This window comes from Vanrija pseudolonga, chromosome 3 (assembly GCF_020906515.1).
Source record: "Vanrija pseudolonga chromosome 3, complete sequence".
Lineage (NCBI taxonomy): Eukaryota > Fungi > Basidiomycota > Tremellomycetes > Trichosporonales > Trichosporonaceae > Vanrija > Vanrija pseudolonga.
In genome coordinates, this window is record NC_085851.1 from 3,356,773 (window position 1) to 3,370,395 (window position 13,623).

General features: G+C 63.1%; 5 protein-coding genes across 6 annotated transcripts; 1 reads left to right on the plus strand and 4 right to left on the minus strand.

Annotated features, from left to right (window-relative positions):
* Positions 1-946: 946 nt before the first annotated feature.
* On the minus strand, positions 947-1,896 carry LOC62_03G004878 (uncharacterized protein; the record flags this gene model as incomplete). The annotated part of the gene is made up of 4 exons (XM_062771396.1): positions 947-1,140; positions 1,303-1,412; positions 1,620-1,709; positions 1,859-1,896. The coding sequence occupies 4 exons, from the start codon at positions 1,894-1,896 to the stop codon at positions 947-949; spliced, it is 432 nt and encodes a 143-aa protein (XP_062627380.1).
* Positions 1,897-2,160: 264 nt separating this feature from the next.
* Positions 2,161-3,631, minus strand: LOC62_03G004879 (uncharacterized protein). 2 transcript variants are annotated; one of them, XM_062771397.1, is made up of 11 exons: positions 3,576-3,631; positions 3,468-3,530; positions 3,402-3,415; positions 3,339-3,357; positions 3,249-3,293; positions 3,155-3,203; positions 2,961-3,023; positions 2,569-2,894; positions 2,436-2,527; positions 2,276-2,361; positions 2,161-2,234 (listed from the first exon to the last, which is right to left on the minus strand). In XM_062771397.1, exons 1-11 carry the CDS (start codon positions 3,596-3,598, stop codon positions 2,214-2,216), a joined length of 801 nt encoding a protein of 266 aa, XP_062627381.1. In that variant the 5' UTR covers positions 3,599-3,631; the 3' UTR covers positions 2,161-2,213. The 2 variants fall into 2 exon arrangements, with proteins under 2 accessions (XP_062627381.1, XP_062627382.1); XM_062771398.1 differs by having other exon boundaries at positions 2,569-3,023.
* Positions 3,632-3,860: 229 nt separating this feature from the next.
* CNB04680 (GPN-loop GTPase 3) lies at positions 3,861-4,839 on the plus strand (the record flags this gene model as incomplete). The annotated part of the gene is made up of 4 exons (XM_062771399.1): positions 3,861-4,096; positions 4,168-4,594; positions 4,637-4,778; positions 4,820-4,839. The coding sequence occupies 4 exons, from the start codon at positions 3,861-3,863 to the stop codon at positions 4,837-4,839; spliced, it is 825 nt and encodes a 274-aa protein (XP_062627383.1).
* A 128-nt stretch (positions 4,840-4,967) lies between these two features.
* On the minus strand, positions 4,968-6,717 carry CDC11 (Cell division control protein 11; the record flags this gene model as incomplete). Its single annotated transcript, XM_062771400.1, has 4 exons — positions 4,968-5,498; positions 5,557-5,732; positions 5,794-6,071; positions 6,170-6,717. The coding sequence occupies 4 exons, from the start codon at positions 6,715-6,717 to the stop codon at positions 4,968-4,970; spliced, it is 1,533 nt and encodes a 510-aa protein (XP_062627384.1).
* Positions 6,718-7,701: 984 nt separating this feature from the next.
* On the minus strand, positions 7,702-13,461 carry gda1 (putative guanosine-diphosphatase; the record flags this gene model as incomplete). Its single annotated transcript, XM_062771401.1, has 5 exons — positions 13,417-13,461; positions 13,079-13,374; positions 11,099-13,037; positions 10,643-11,055; positions 7,702-9,696 (listed from the first exon to the last, which is right to left on the minus strand). Exons 1-5 carry the CDS (start codon positions 13,445-13,447, stop codon positions 7,702-7,704), a joined length of 4,674 nt encoding a protein of 1,557 aa, XP_062627385.1. The 5' UTR covers positions 13,448-13,461.
* Positions 13,462-13,623: the final 162 nt, after the last annotated feature.

A 13,623-nucleotide genomic window follows, 5' to 3' on the forward strand; every position in this document is an offset into this window, starting at 1 on the left:
GTGCAGCAGGGCGTCAGCCGCAATGTGTACATTGGCCAGATCACCGACTTTGAAGTGTTCACTCAGGAGAAGCTGCGTGTGGACTTTAGCGAGTTTGGAGGTAAGCTAGTGGCTGTGGCAGGGTTTTAGCTGACATTTAGAAATCGAGCTCATCAACTTCCTCAAGGAGAAGCATGCCGCGTATGTCAACTTCACCACCATTGACGCTGCCCAAAAGGCGATTGCTGGTGTCAAGGGCAAGGACGACTATGCTACTCTGCGCATTGCCCACGGCAAGGACCGTTGTGGATACCCGCCCCGGCAACCGTGAGTGTGGCTTCTGACTGGTGTGCTGACTATGAAGCCGTTCGCAGGGCCAGCGTCGTGACCTCTCGCCCAGGACAAGCGACAATGACCCGATTGCTGCTGCCATTGCTGCTGCCGAGGCATCCGCGGCTGACAACGCCGAGGATGACCTCGAGGCGATTCCCTCGCCGCCCGTCGACGTGCCATCACCGGCCGAGGCTGGTGCCGATGCTTAAACACGCAAACTGGCAGTGACTGCTGCTGCCCTATACCAATTCTAGAACTAGATAATCGCGCGTGTTGAAACGAAGGAGAAGCGCGACGGTGGCGATCTGCACCGCGCATATACCTGCATGTGATACCGATAGTGACGAGAGGGAGATGGGGACGGCTGCGATGGCTGCGAGTGGCACATGTAGTAGCATCGAGCGGGCCTTTTTAACCTTGCGGCGGCTAGTCTAGAAAGATGGGTTGGAGAGTGTCTGTCTGCTGTCGCGGAAATGTCTGACATGATCTATAGACGAGAGGCGTGGGGGGGTTGGGCGGAAAGGGCTTGGCAGGGCGAGTGGCGGGCCGGGAGTGACGGGCAAAGTTTGTCGCGGCAAAGAGGGCAGTACGCGTCGTCGTCGTTGTCGTGTCCGTCGTGTTGCCTCCGGCTGGCTTACTCGGTCGGCGCCTGCCAGACGGGCTGGGCCTCGGGGTCCGAGCCGCTCGGGGCCTGCATGGTACTGGGAGCCTCGAAGAGGTGGACAAAGTTGAGGGCGACGTAGACGACGCCGACGAACGCGACGACCGAGCCGCAGATCTGGAGGATGAGGTAGTTGTTGAGCATGAGGACGCCGAGGAGGATGTACACTGGAGCACACACGAGCGTCAGCGAGTGTGTGCGGTGGGGGTGGGGAGGGAGAGGCGGCGGTGGGAAGACATGGAGAGCACGCCACACGGGATGCGCGTGTTGCGCTGCGCCCGCCTCCCACCGCCGCCTGGCCTCGCCCTGCGGGCTCGGCTACTACTCACACACGCCGCGGCCGATAAACGAGTGCAGGAACGATGCGTAAGAGTGCACCAGGGCTTTCTGCTGCTCGGTGGGCGAGACGACCTCGAGCGCGAGGATGATGGCGCCGGAGCTGGGCGTGTCAGCGTCAGCGAGCGGAGCGAGCTGGGAGCCCCGGGGGCAGGAGTGCGGCGGCGAGGGGGCGAGAGGGTACGAGGGGCACGACGGCGCTGCGCTGCTGTGCTCTGTGTCGTCGACACAGCAAGAGCCGAGCCGACCAGCCCCCACCCCCCGCGCCGCCCTCGCACGCCTCCGGCGTGCTCGTGCTCGACACACTCACAGCAGCTCGTAGATCCCGATAATGATGCTGCTGAACGTCAGGTGGATGAGCGAGCCGATACCGCCGGCAATGACGAAGCCGCCGACGGCGCTGGGGCGTCAGTACGGGCGAGGAGTGGTGCACGACGCGCGGCGACACGGCGGGCGTCGGGGCGGGGTCGCGCGTCGAGCCGAGATACACGCACATGTTGACGAGCCTGTGCTGTTAGCGTTACTCTGCAGTCTGCACACCCGACCCACCTCAACAGCTCGGCGGGGTTCTGCGTGAAGCGCTCCATTTCGTCGTCGTGTGGGAAGAGGTAGGAGTAATGTAATGAATGACAAGAAGGCGTTGCCACGACACGACGACAGCTATATGCTGTGCCTTTATCGCTGGCTCAGTTGGCTGATCGTCCCCGTCCGTCACCGCCGCTGTGCGCCGTGGCGGCAATGACGGAACGGCACAGGGCAACGACACGTCTCACTTTCCTGCTTCAGGGAAAGACACGTGCAAAAAAGTCTCGTATACTAGGTTTCATGCTACGACAGCCGCGCGCACTACGACGACGACGACAAATGCATAGAAAAAGGTATTAGTCTAGCCGGGTGCACGCTACTACCACAGGCCACCGCCCGACTGATGCACGTCAGTAACAGCTCACCACCACACACACGCACAGTCTGCTGCGCCTGGCGCTTGCCGCCGGTGGGCGCACGGGCTGCCGCGCGGTCCTCCTCCGTCTCGTCCTCGTATCCGCCGAACACTAAGCGTTAGTCAGCTTATGTCGTTGTTGTTGCCGCCGCCGCCTTCGGCGACGACTGCTCGAGTACTACTCACACACCGAGCCCATCTGCGACTTGCCACCGGGCCCCTCGCGGACCTTGCGGGTCGGACGGAAGCCAGCAGGGGCGTTGGAGACGCGCTCGTCGCTGGAGAGCGCAATCAGACCCCCGCCACAGGCTCCACTCACTCAGCTTTGGCGGCAGCCGCACCAGCGTCCGCCTTGGCCTCGGCGCCCTTGACCGCGTCGTCAATGTCCTCGATCGTCGCGCCGCCGTCGACCTCGGGCTCGACGTGCACCTTGAGGTGCTGCATGCGGTCGACGTCGACGTCGACGCCGCTGCCTCCGTTGGGCGGAGGGGCAAGCGACAGGGCGTCGGCCTCCTCGTACTCCTCGCCGTAGATCTTGAGGCTCTGCTTGCCTCCAGGAGGGTCAATCACCTTGCGCGTCGTGCGCTGGCCGGTGCTCCCCGACGCCTCCTTGTCCTCGGGCTTGGACGGGTCGGCAATCTCGGCCTGCAGGGGAGTAGGGTCAGCGGCGGTCAGGGTCGCGGTCGGTGACGGGACGACAACGCAACGCACCTCGACGAGGTCGGCAACAGCGGCGTCGGTCGCAGCCTGAGAGAAGCGGCCAAAGGTCGCGTACTCTGGGGTGTGTGTGAGTGGGTGTGGGGGTGGCAGGGAAGGTTGCGCCGACGACAGTGGCAGCGAGCGAGCGACTAACTAGGCTGTGGTGGGGTCAGTCACTGATCAATGCGCCCGCACATGCCACGTACCAGCTTCTGGATCTCGGTGAAGTTGGTGTTGACGGTGAGCTGGCACGACCTGTGGTGTGAGTGGGTTCCTGCAGGTCCCTGCTTGTGTACCCACTTGAGGAACTCGAGGAGCGAGCGCTTCGAGAAGACAATCTTGTCGCTGCGGGGTGAGCTTGAGTTCTTCCCGCTGCGCAGCTCGACTCACTTGTCCCAGTTGAGGCCACCTTGGCAGGTCAGTACACGACAGCGTCACAGCTCGACCACGCACCAATGGTCGCGCCCCTGTGCAGCGTCAGCATCGCGCCACCGTCACCCAACTTGGCCAACAACTCACCAGGTCTTGGGGTTCTCCAGGTCGAACGGGTGGATGGGGGTGAACTCGAGGCTCTTGCTCTGCCTGCGTCGCGTCAGCAGCTTGGCCTCCACACGCCCGCCCACTCACTGCTCCTTGGGTGCGCCGGACATGATGACTAGGTGTGTAGTGTGATGCTTGCTTGTTGCTTGTCGCCCTTTTTTCTGACACCCAACCTCGAACCACATCCATCTCGTCACGCCGATCGACGCTGCCCAGGGGCCCGTTTGATCCCGCCGCCGCACCGGCCATGTCCTGAGGCCACCGTGGGAAAGTGTTGAAATCATGACGCCGGGGCGGAGTGAGAAGTTGAAGATTGCGAGAGTTCGAGAACAACGCTGCCGTGTCTGCACACTCACTACCCACACCCACGCCATGCGCTACGCCGTCCTCGTCACCGGGCCTGCAGGCGCAGGCAAGTCGACCTTCTGCGCCTCGCTCATCACCCACGCCAACACGCTCGGACGGCAGGTCCACCTCGTCAACCTCGACCCGGCCGCCGAGCGCTTCGAGTACCAGCCTGCCGTGGACATTCGCGATTTGATCAGCCTCGAGGACGTGATGGAGGAGCTCGAGTTTGGGCCGAATGGCGGGCTCGTGTACTGCTTTGAGTGAGTCGACGCTCCCTCCCAATACTGCTGGCGTCAGCTCGGCGCTGACGCGCCTCGCCTCCGCCTCACAGGTACCTCCTCAACAACCTCGACTTTCTGGAAGACGAGCTCGGACAGTACGAAGACGAGTACCTCATCATCGACTGCCCCGGCCAGATCGAGCTGTACACGCACATCCCGCTCCTCCCCCGCCTCGCCCAGTTCCTCCAAACACGGCTCGGGTACCGCACGAGCGCCGTCTACCTCGTCGAGTCGCAGTTCATGCAGGACAAGGCAAAGTACTTTGCCGGCGTGCTCAGCGCCATGAGCTGCATGCTGTCCCTCGGCATCTCGATGCTCTGCCTCATGAGCAAGATGGACCTCGTCAAGGACGACAAGGGGCGTGTCAGGCGCGAGGTCGGCCGATACCTCGACCCAGACCCAAATCTCCTGCTGGAAGACGTCAACTCGCAGACCAACCCGAAGTTCCACAGCTTGAACAAGGCAGTCGTGTCCTTGGTAGGTGGTCACCCGTGGAGGTTAGTGCTCACCTCCTTCCAGATAGAGGACCAAAACATCGTGTCCTTCCTCCCGCTCGACGTGTCCGCCGAGGACAGCGTCAACACCATCCTCAGCCACATTGACAACATGATGCAGTACGGCGAGGACGAGGAGCCAAAGGTTCCAAAGGACATGGACGAGGGTGGGTGGAAAGACCTGCGTGCACCCGCTGACCTTGCCCAGGCGACTTTGACGACTACTAGATGTACAAACCACCACCAGCAATGCATGTACTATCACACTAATCTTCGTCAGCAGCATCATCATCAAAAACTTGTATCCTAGTTTACACAACGGGGTAAAGATTAATAAGACGGAGGAGATGGAGAGATCACGCCTGCCTCGAGTACCGCGCCCGCGCGGTCAAGAGACGTTCGGTCCTGAATCGCTCGTACACGACTTCGCGCGTCGACATGCGCAGCCACTCGGCGGCATTGACGACGGCGTCGCGCACGGCGGGGAAGTCGCTGTGCGCAGCGTCGGCAGCATCGGCCCTGCCCCACCGGAACGTGCGCGTGAACCCAGGTCCAGGCTCGGGCGAGAAGACGGCAAAGGGGAGGTCCTTGTTGGCGTCGAGGGGCGACGTGACGCCTGCCGACGCTGGGGGCTCGCTGTGCTCCTCGTCGTCGTCTTCAGTCTCGAGGTCCTGCGGCACGTCAGACTCTGTGGTGACGACGACTAGCCAAGCACAACTCACCAGCCCCGCACTCAGGACGCCGTACGCGCCGAGCGGCTCGCGCCCAAACACGGCTGCGAGATCCTGCTTGACGGCATCGCGGCACGCATTCAGCTGGATCGTGGTGAGTGCGTCGGCGTGCGTGAGCACCGGCATGACATTTGCGCGGATCGAGAAGCGGCGGATCTGAGAAAGAGATTAGCTACTGCACTCAGGGGCTGGCACGGGGCAGCTGGCGCCTCACCGCCTCAATGTCGTCGACGCCGAGCCTGGCTTCCAGCTCGGTGTGGTCGGGCTCGAGGTCCGACTCTGGTCTCGTGTCGGGCGCCTTGTTCGGCGACGGCTCCTGGACCATGTCCCAGTCGACCTCGACCGGCGCGGCGGGGCAGAGGATGGTGCGTGCGTCGATGAGGTAGATTACTGCGCCGGTCAGTCAAACCCCCTTCGCTTCACCCGCGCCGCGCCGCGTCATATCACCCACCCAGATGCACCATCTCCCCGCCGTCCGACTTGCGGCGCACGACCTTGCGCTCCTCGTCGAGGAGCCGGCCCAGCCGGTCCTCGATCATGCCGAGCAGCGACGAGAGTGCCTTTGCGCGGGTCCCCGTCGTCGGCAGGCCAGGCGTGTCTAGGAGCACGAGGGCGCGGCGCTCGTCGGCCTCTGTCACTTCGTGTCGCACGGTTGTCGTCGTCGGGCCCGTGCGGCCCCCGAAGCGGGGTGTTGCTGGATCGAGCACCTGGGTGAGCGCATCGATGAAGCTGGGCCGTCAGTATCGCTTCCGCCACGCTTCTCTTCGGCGCCGCGCGCTTCCGCCGCCACGCTTGCTTCGGCGCCACCCCGCCGCGTTACCACTCACCTCGTCTTGCCGGCTCCAGTGGTGCCGGCCACGATGACGGTCAGCGCGGCGCCTTTGCGGCCGTTCTTGCGCGGGCGGGGCTTGGCCTGCTGCTGCTGCGGGGGCAGCGGGGCACCCACGACCTCGGGCGAGAAGGGGCGGTGAAAGTCGGGGTTGCGGCCCGACGGGTCGCGCACGAGGCTCGGCGCGCGGCCGCGCGGGCTACCCGGCAGCGGGGGCACGAAGCCTGCTCCTGCTGCGCCGCCGCCATTCCGCCCAAAGCCAGGCGGCATCGAGGCCCGTGCGGGGTTTGCGCTCTGGCCACCACCGCCGCCGCTGCTCTTGAAGTGGGCGTGGCCTGGCGGGAGCGTGTTGCGGGGGCTGCTTGCCGCCGTGTTGCCGTTGTTGCTGGTGGCGAGGGCGACCACGCCGCCGTTGTGCGAGGCGGCCCCCCACGCCGCCGTGTCAATCAGCGGGGTCGTCAGGTCGGGCAGGGAGAGCTGGGCGAGCGAGGGGACGGGCTCGGGCGGCGGCTTTGGCGGCGCCTTGCGGAGAAGCGATATGGGCATTGTTGGTGTGCGCTGCTAGCTGCTAGCTGTGGATGATGAGCCGCTGCCGTGTTGTTGTTGTTTGTTGTTGTTGTTGTTGTTGTTGTTGTTGTTGTGGCCAGGCGGATGCTTGATGAAACCAACAACCCGAGAGGAACGGTGGGAGAGAGGTACGACGAGGCAAGGAGGGAAGGTAAGGAGCGTGGGGGGTGGGGTGGAGTGGGTGAGTGTAAAGGTGGTCGCCAGGCAAATGTCACTGCTGCTGCTGTTGTCGTGCACGACGCACGGCGAAGCAAGGTGCGGTGCGGTGCGTCGTCGTGCGTCAGTCACTCGTCCGCCCAGGACCCACCCAGGCCACCTGCTCGTTGCAGTACGACGCAGTGGCCAAAGGTGGATCCCCCTGGGTCTCTCCTCCCCCGCCGCCATGCTGCTGCTGCGCGCGCCGCCACTGCGCGTCTCCGCGTGAAACACACTTGTTGCCAAAGGCCAAGTGGGAGATTACGACACGCCCACGCGACTGTAATGTGGCGTCGGCGTCACGGACAGCCAGAGCCTCCCGCGGCGTGCCCGCGGCGGGTAGAGTTCCCGCCGGCCAGCGATAATGCATGTGCTGTGCTTGCTGCCGGATGCACGTATGCACGGGGCCGAGCAGCAGCGACGCCGCGCCGCGTCGCGCCGTCCGGAGACTTTGTTGTCCCCGAACAGACGCCAAGTGGGCCGCGCCGCGACCAGGGTCTCAGTCAAGATGAAACGCGCCGTCGAAGCGCCGTGCGCCCCTGCACTTGTTACCCCTGCCCCTCCCTCCTTGTTTGGATCCATCGACCGACGACAACGACGACAACGAGGCACTCGTCTAGAAGCAAATCATGCGTCAGCAACCAACTCCCGCCCCTGGCAAAGCATAACCCTTCCCCACTCTCACTGTCATCCGGTGCATGTCTAGAGAATGTAGTACTAAATGAGGGTGCAGTTTGGAGAACCGCAAAGTAGGTTGTCGGACCCATCTTACACCGTGCACGTCAGCTCGGCCTTGGACACGAGCGCAAGGCCGGCACCCAGAGCCCAACCCAACTCGACATCGTTGAGCTTCTTCTCGACAAGCAGCTCGCGCTCGTCGCGCAGCTCATAGCCCAGGCCGAGGAGGCCGTTCATAAACGTCAAGTCGAGGCAGTACTCTGGGCGGTCGTGCAGCTCGGCCATGACGTCCTTGTCGTGGCCCCAGCGCTTCTCCCAAGCGTCAGGACCGGCGCAGACGACCTTGGCAAGCTTGTGCACATCGCCAACGTGCACCTTGCCGTGCTTGGGGCCAAGCAGGGGCTTGAGGCGGTCGGTAAAGTACGACAGGGCGAGAAGCTTGCCGTGGGGGAACGTGTCGAGGAGCGAAGGCTGGTAGACGCCGTTGAACGAGCAGGGCTTGACCTCACAGACGGCGTCCTTGGCCATGACGAGCTCGACGATGCGGTTGCAAGCCTCAAAGCCGCCGTTGCCGCCGTGCATCGTCACGTTGACAGCGCTGCGTCCAGGAGGGTCAAGCTCGATACGGCGCTTGGTGCCGAGCGACAGGCAGGGGTTGGCAATCTCAATGTCGGCAGAGAGCGAGTCCCAGTCGAGCTTGGTCTGCGCAAACGACCACGTGAAAGCGACAAGGTTGTGAACCGAGCGACGAGCACGCATAAGGCCATAGTTGAGGTACGAGTGCTGGTAGAGCGTGTACTTCTTGCCGCCAAACTTGAGCTCGTACTTGTGGTCGCCGTCGTGCATGATCTGCGAGTCGTTCTGGAACTTGGGCTCAAATACAATCTGGGTCGAGGCGCCGCCGAGGTCCATGACGGCGAGCGTCTCGTCCGAGGTGGCACCCTCGCCAATGTTCTTGAGGAGGTAGTTGGCCGTGATCCAGGCGTAGACACCCTCGTCCTTGCCCTCCATGATCTCGATGGCGTCTTTGCCCTTGCCGACAGGGAACTTGTACTTGGTCTCGAGGCGGTGGCGGACAGCAGCGAGGATGGCCTCGGACTGCTCGGCCCCAAGAAGACGGAGCCCGGCAGTAGCCTTGACCTCGACGGGCGAGCAGTTGTGAAGCGAGGGGGGAACGACACGGAGAGCCTCGTCAAGGAGCGGGTCCAGAGACTTGGCCGCGCCCTCAGAGTCGTCCTTGAACGACGACAGACCAGGGTTGAGCATCTTGAACGTCTCGTACTCGAGCTGAGGGGAGGCCTCGCAGTTGTGGAACTTGTACACGTGGATACGCGAGCCCGTCGAACCGGCGTCAATCGTCAGAGCGTACTGGACAATGGGCTTGTCGGCGCTGAACGGCTTGGTGCAGAATGTCGTGGACGCAGCGTCCTTGTCCGTCTCGAAGCTGGTAGGGTGGTCACCGGCGGGCTTGGAAGGCGTCTTGGACGGCGTCTCCTCGCTCTCCTCGTCATCGTCGTCAAGAGGGGGTGTAGACTCGTGGTGCGGCTTGGACTCGGGCGTGGACGTCTCGGGCTTGGTGTCAGGCTTGGACTCGACGAGCTCCTCGTCGTCCTCGTCCTCAGGCGGAGGGGGCGACACGGCGCTGTCGGCTCCCGGCTTCTGGTGGTCACCGCCCTTGAGGGGGTGGTCGCTGCCAATAATATCAGGCGACTTGTAGATGCTCTCGTCCTCGACCTCTGGCTTCTTGTCAAGCGCAGGGTCGTACGTGTTGCTCTCATCGTAGACGGTCGTGCTGGCGGCCGGCTTGGAGAACAATGTCCAGCCAAACAGGCCGAGCACGATGGTCGCCACGCCGAGGATCAGATACCGCTTGGGGGCGGTGAGACCGCCGCCGGCGCGCTTGCGCTGGTTGGCCGACGTCGGCAGGGGCGTGTACTTGCGGTTGGAGAACATGTCGGCGGGAATGGTGGGCTGGGGATGGGGCGCCGCAGACACAGAGGCAGCGGCGGCGGGCGAGGTGGCGGACGAGGAGAGGCGGCGACGGCGGAGCGACGCGAGCGGGTCGGGGAGGTGCGCGAGCGGGTGCTGTAGTGGCGGCGTGGGCGGGCGCGTGCTCGACGTGCTCGGCGGCTGGCTGCTCGGGGTCGGCGAGCGCGAGGTTACGGGGGAAGAAGAGGAGGGTGCAGACGACGCGGGGCGCGGCATGCACTGACTCGATTGGGAGGGGGAGGAAGGGGGAGAGAGAGGGGGGGCACGGCCTGTGCTGCTGTTAGCCGGCTGAACGCGGTCTAGAAGAAGAAGAAGACAAGGGTTGGCATCGACAAGGAGGAGGAGGGCAACAGGACGAGTGAGAAATCGTCGGTTCAACCCATGGTGGTGGTGGCGACTGCGGCGGCGGCGACGCGCGATAGTTCTGCCCCAGCGGCGCTAAGGGAAAAAACGTGCTGGCTGACCTCGGCCACTGCGCCGATATGCCTCTGTTGGGTCTTTGGGGGGGGGAACACGTCTGGCGTGATAAGAAAGAAAAACTCACCTCACTCTCAAGCTGATGTACAACAGATGATGGATAAAAGTGAAAGACACAAGAGTACACGAGGAAAATGCATGCCGCCTGCCGCCCGCCGTAACGTGGCAACGCTGCACTGCTGCACTGCAGTGAGCATTCATTCAGGTCCGACGCGGTCGACAAAGGCCCCTCGGGAGTGAAAGCTTGGCGGGAAGGCCGGGTGGCCCTGCTTTGTCGCCCCTCCTTGTTCCCGCTCGACGCGCAAAAATGAATAAGAACCTAGGATATGAGGGTAGTCGTATAATCACGATCTGCACACTGCATAAGCTCTAGAGGGGGATTCGTACGTCATGCACCACACGAGACGCAGCCACTTCTGAATGCATACTTCTACGGACAAGGCACAGGCGTGTGTGTGTACTCGCCTCCTCTCAGCTCCTGCTACTACCACAACTCGCACTGGTCCTTCTTGTGGGGGTTCATCTGTGGAGTTGATCAGCGACGCCACAAGTACACACAACTCACCCTCGAGCCAGGCTTGCAGCCAAACGCCTCGTGGAACGCAGGCAGGTTGCGGAGCGTGCCGGTGGCGCGCCAGATACCCGGCGAATGCGGGTCGGTACGGATACGCGCAATCGCCGTGGCAGGGCGGACGAGCGTGGCCCAGATACGGGCAAAGCCAAGGAAGAAGAGCTGGTCCGGAGTGAACTCGAGGCCGGGGAGGCCGACGTCGTTGAGCTTGAGCGCCTTCCAAGCAGCGTGCGCCTGCTGCAGACCAGAGTCGGCAATGTCCTCGCCGTTGGTCAGGTTGCCGTTGACGTAGACCTTGTTGCCCTCGGCATCGAGCATCCAGTACTTGCTGTACTGACGGGCAATGCACTGGGCGCGCTCGTCAAAAGCCTCGAGAGTCGAGTTGGTCCACCAGTCACGAAGGAGACCTGGAGGGTTAGCAAATCGACTCAACCTGCGACCGTCACACACCATTCTCGTCGTATTGCGCGCCCTGGTTGTCAAAGGCGTGCGTGAGCTCGTGAGCTGCAACAGCACCAAAGGCAGCGTAGCGAAGGTACTCGGGCCAGTGGATCGAGTAGAACGGCGGCTGGAGAATACCCGCAGGGAAGACGATCTCTCCGTCAGGAGGCGAGTAGTACGCGTTGACAGTCTGGGGGTTCATCAACCAGCCGTCGCGGTTACGCTTGCGGCCGACGCTGAGCCACGCGCGCGAGTTGTCAATGAGGGTAGACTGGACAACAGTGGCGAAGAAGTTGTCGTTCTTGGGGTCAAGGCGCGAGTACCATCCCGCAATGCTCTCCGGCTTGGTTGCGTCGGGGTAGAGAGGGTAGCCGACCTTGGGGATGATAGCCTTGGCCTTCTTCTGCGCGGCGGTGGCCGACTCCTTGTCCATCCAGGGGATGTGGGGGAGCTTGTCGTGGAAGGCAGTGACAATGTTGTTGATAATGTCCTCGCCGTCCTTCTTGGCCTCGGGCGAGAAGGCAACCTGAACATACTCGCGGCCGGCAATAAAGCCGACGAGGTTGTCGACCCAGCCAAGGCAGACGTCGACGCGGTTCTCCTCGGTGCCCTTCTTGATGCCCTGGAGGGCCTCGGTCAGGCGGCGAACATGGCCACGGAGGGGCACCTCGGGGCCGAGAGCGCCAGCGTAGGTAAGAGCGAGCTTGGTGATAAAGTAAGCAGACAGGACATGGTCGGGAGTCTTGGCAACGAGCCTGGACACCGACTTGAGGTACGCGGGGTAGGTGACAATGATAGTCTCGGGGTACAGGCGAAGGGCGAAAGTCGAAAGGTAGCCCGGGAGGTCGAAGAAGGGGAGCGCCGCATCGAGGTCCTTGGCTGCGTACGGGTTGTTGGCGTAGTGGGGGTTGGTGATGAACTCGAGGTCGGCACCGGCCTTGACAATCTTGGTCTCAAAGTCGACAACGAGGCCCGCGAGTCTGTCAATGCGCTCCTCGAACGTCTCGTCCGGCTCGTCATCACCGCCCTTGTCATCGTCTCCGGGCCAGGGCCAGGGCCAGCCTTCCTCAGCAACCTCTCCAGCAAGGTCCGAGATCAGGCTACGCTTGGTGGCAGACTGCTGGTCCTTGGCAATCTCAGTGAGAACGCCAGTGACGACAGAGTGGTACAGGTCGACGATGGGCGCCTCGTCATAGTACTCCTTGGCGGGGAGACCACCGAAGGACTGCCAGAACTGGAGGGCCTGGATCTGAGAGTCGTTGCCGGCCGAGTCGCCCTCGATGACAAAGTTGAACAGGGTGTCGACCTCGCGGGCGTGGAGGAAGGAGAGGACCGTGGTAAGCTTGTCGCGGCGCTCCTTGTCAACCGGCTCAGGCTTGAAGTCGAGGGACTCGGACGACGCAGCCGGGGCAGGAGCCGAGGGGCGGATCTCACCACGACGCTGGGCGTCGCGAAGGAGTGCGTTCTTCTCAGCTGCAGCGACGAGCCGCTCGGGGATGGTGTACGACTCGTCGTAAGCCCCGCGCCACCAAGCCGCGTCGACGAGCGAGTCCTCCTCCTTGGGCAGGGGGTTGATGTTAAAGTCGGCAAACTTGTCGACAACAAACTTGGCAAGCGGCGAGAAGGGCTCGATGCCGGCCTTGTTGAGCGTGTCAACATCCAGGCAGCTCTTGTACACAGTCTTGAGCTTGCGGCGGTTGGATGCGTCGGCCGACTTGTCCGAGCTGTCCTCATCGATCGAGTCGAGAATCTTGGTCAGGATCTTCTTGTTGTTGTCCGCAACGACGTGGAACGAGCCGTAGATGCCACGGTCAGCAGGGATGGTGTTGGCGTCGAGCCAGCCGCCGACGGCGAACTCGTAGAAGTCGTCGCAGGGGTCAGCGGACGTGTTGAGGGACTGGACAATGGATGCGGCGGCAACGACGCAGTCGGACGACGTGCAGACGGGCTACGGCGTTAGCGCATCCATCCCTGCAGGCTCGGGCTTACGGCTGAGGGCTTGCCCGTGGGCTCGCCGCCGGGCGGGATGGTGCGCGTCGCTGTCACAGTGGACGTGTAGGTCACGGGGTCGCCATGCTTGGAGCGCTCCTTCTTGAGAGTGCGCTCAGTGCCGGCGAACAGACCGATAAAGGTCGCCGAGAGGATCAGGAAGAGAAGCGCGACGGCGCCGAGGACCTTCTCGAGACGCGTGAGCGGGCGGGAGGGGTCGTAGATGCCGAAGATCTTGCCCCCCTGCTGCTGCTGGTCCTGGTCGTCATCGCCGCCGGCGAGAAGAGGCGCGTGCTCTGTGTCTGTGTTAGACATGCATTGGCTCCCTATTGTCTTACCTTCGTCGGTTGAAGGGCGTGGCTCTGCCATTGTGAAGTGATGAGAGTCAAGTCGAGATGGTAGTGCTCTGTCAATTCACGTCTCTTGCCCCTTCGCCTCCCAGGGTGCAGGTTGCATGACGCAGTGGTCCCGCATGATGCACTCTATGACGACGGAGCACGCCGAGAGCCCAGGCAGGTGCCACAAATCGGGGAGGGCGGCGGCAA

Excerpts from the sequence above, each read along its gene's own strand:
- LOC62_03G004879 (XM_062771398.1), bottom strand. The coding sequence starts at position 3,598 with ATGTCCGGCGCACCCAAGGAGCA. Across the intron at positions 3,531-3,575 it reads TCCGGCGCACCCAAGGAGCA|GCAGAGCAAGAGCCTCGAGT; the intron begins GTGAGTGGGCGG and ends GACGCGACGCAG. Across the intron at positions 3,204-3,248 it reads TCGCTCCTCGAGTTCCTCAA|GTCGTGCCAGCTCACCGTCA; the intron begins GTGGGTACACAA and ends CTCACACCACAG.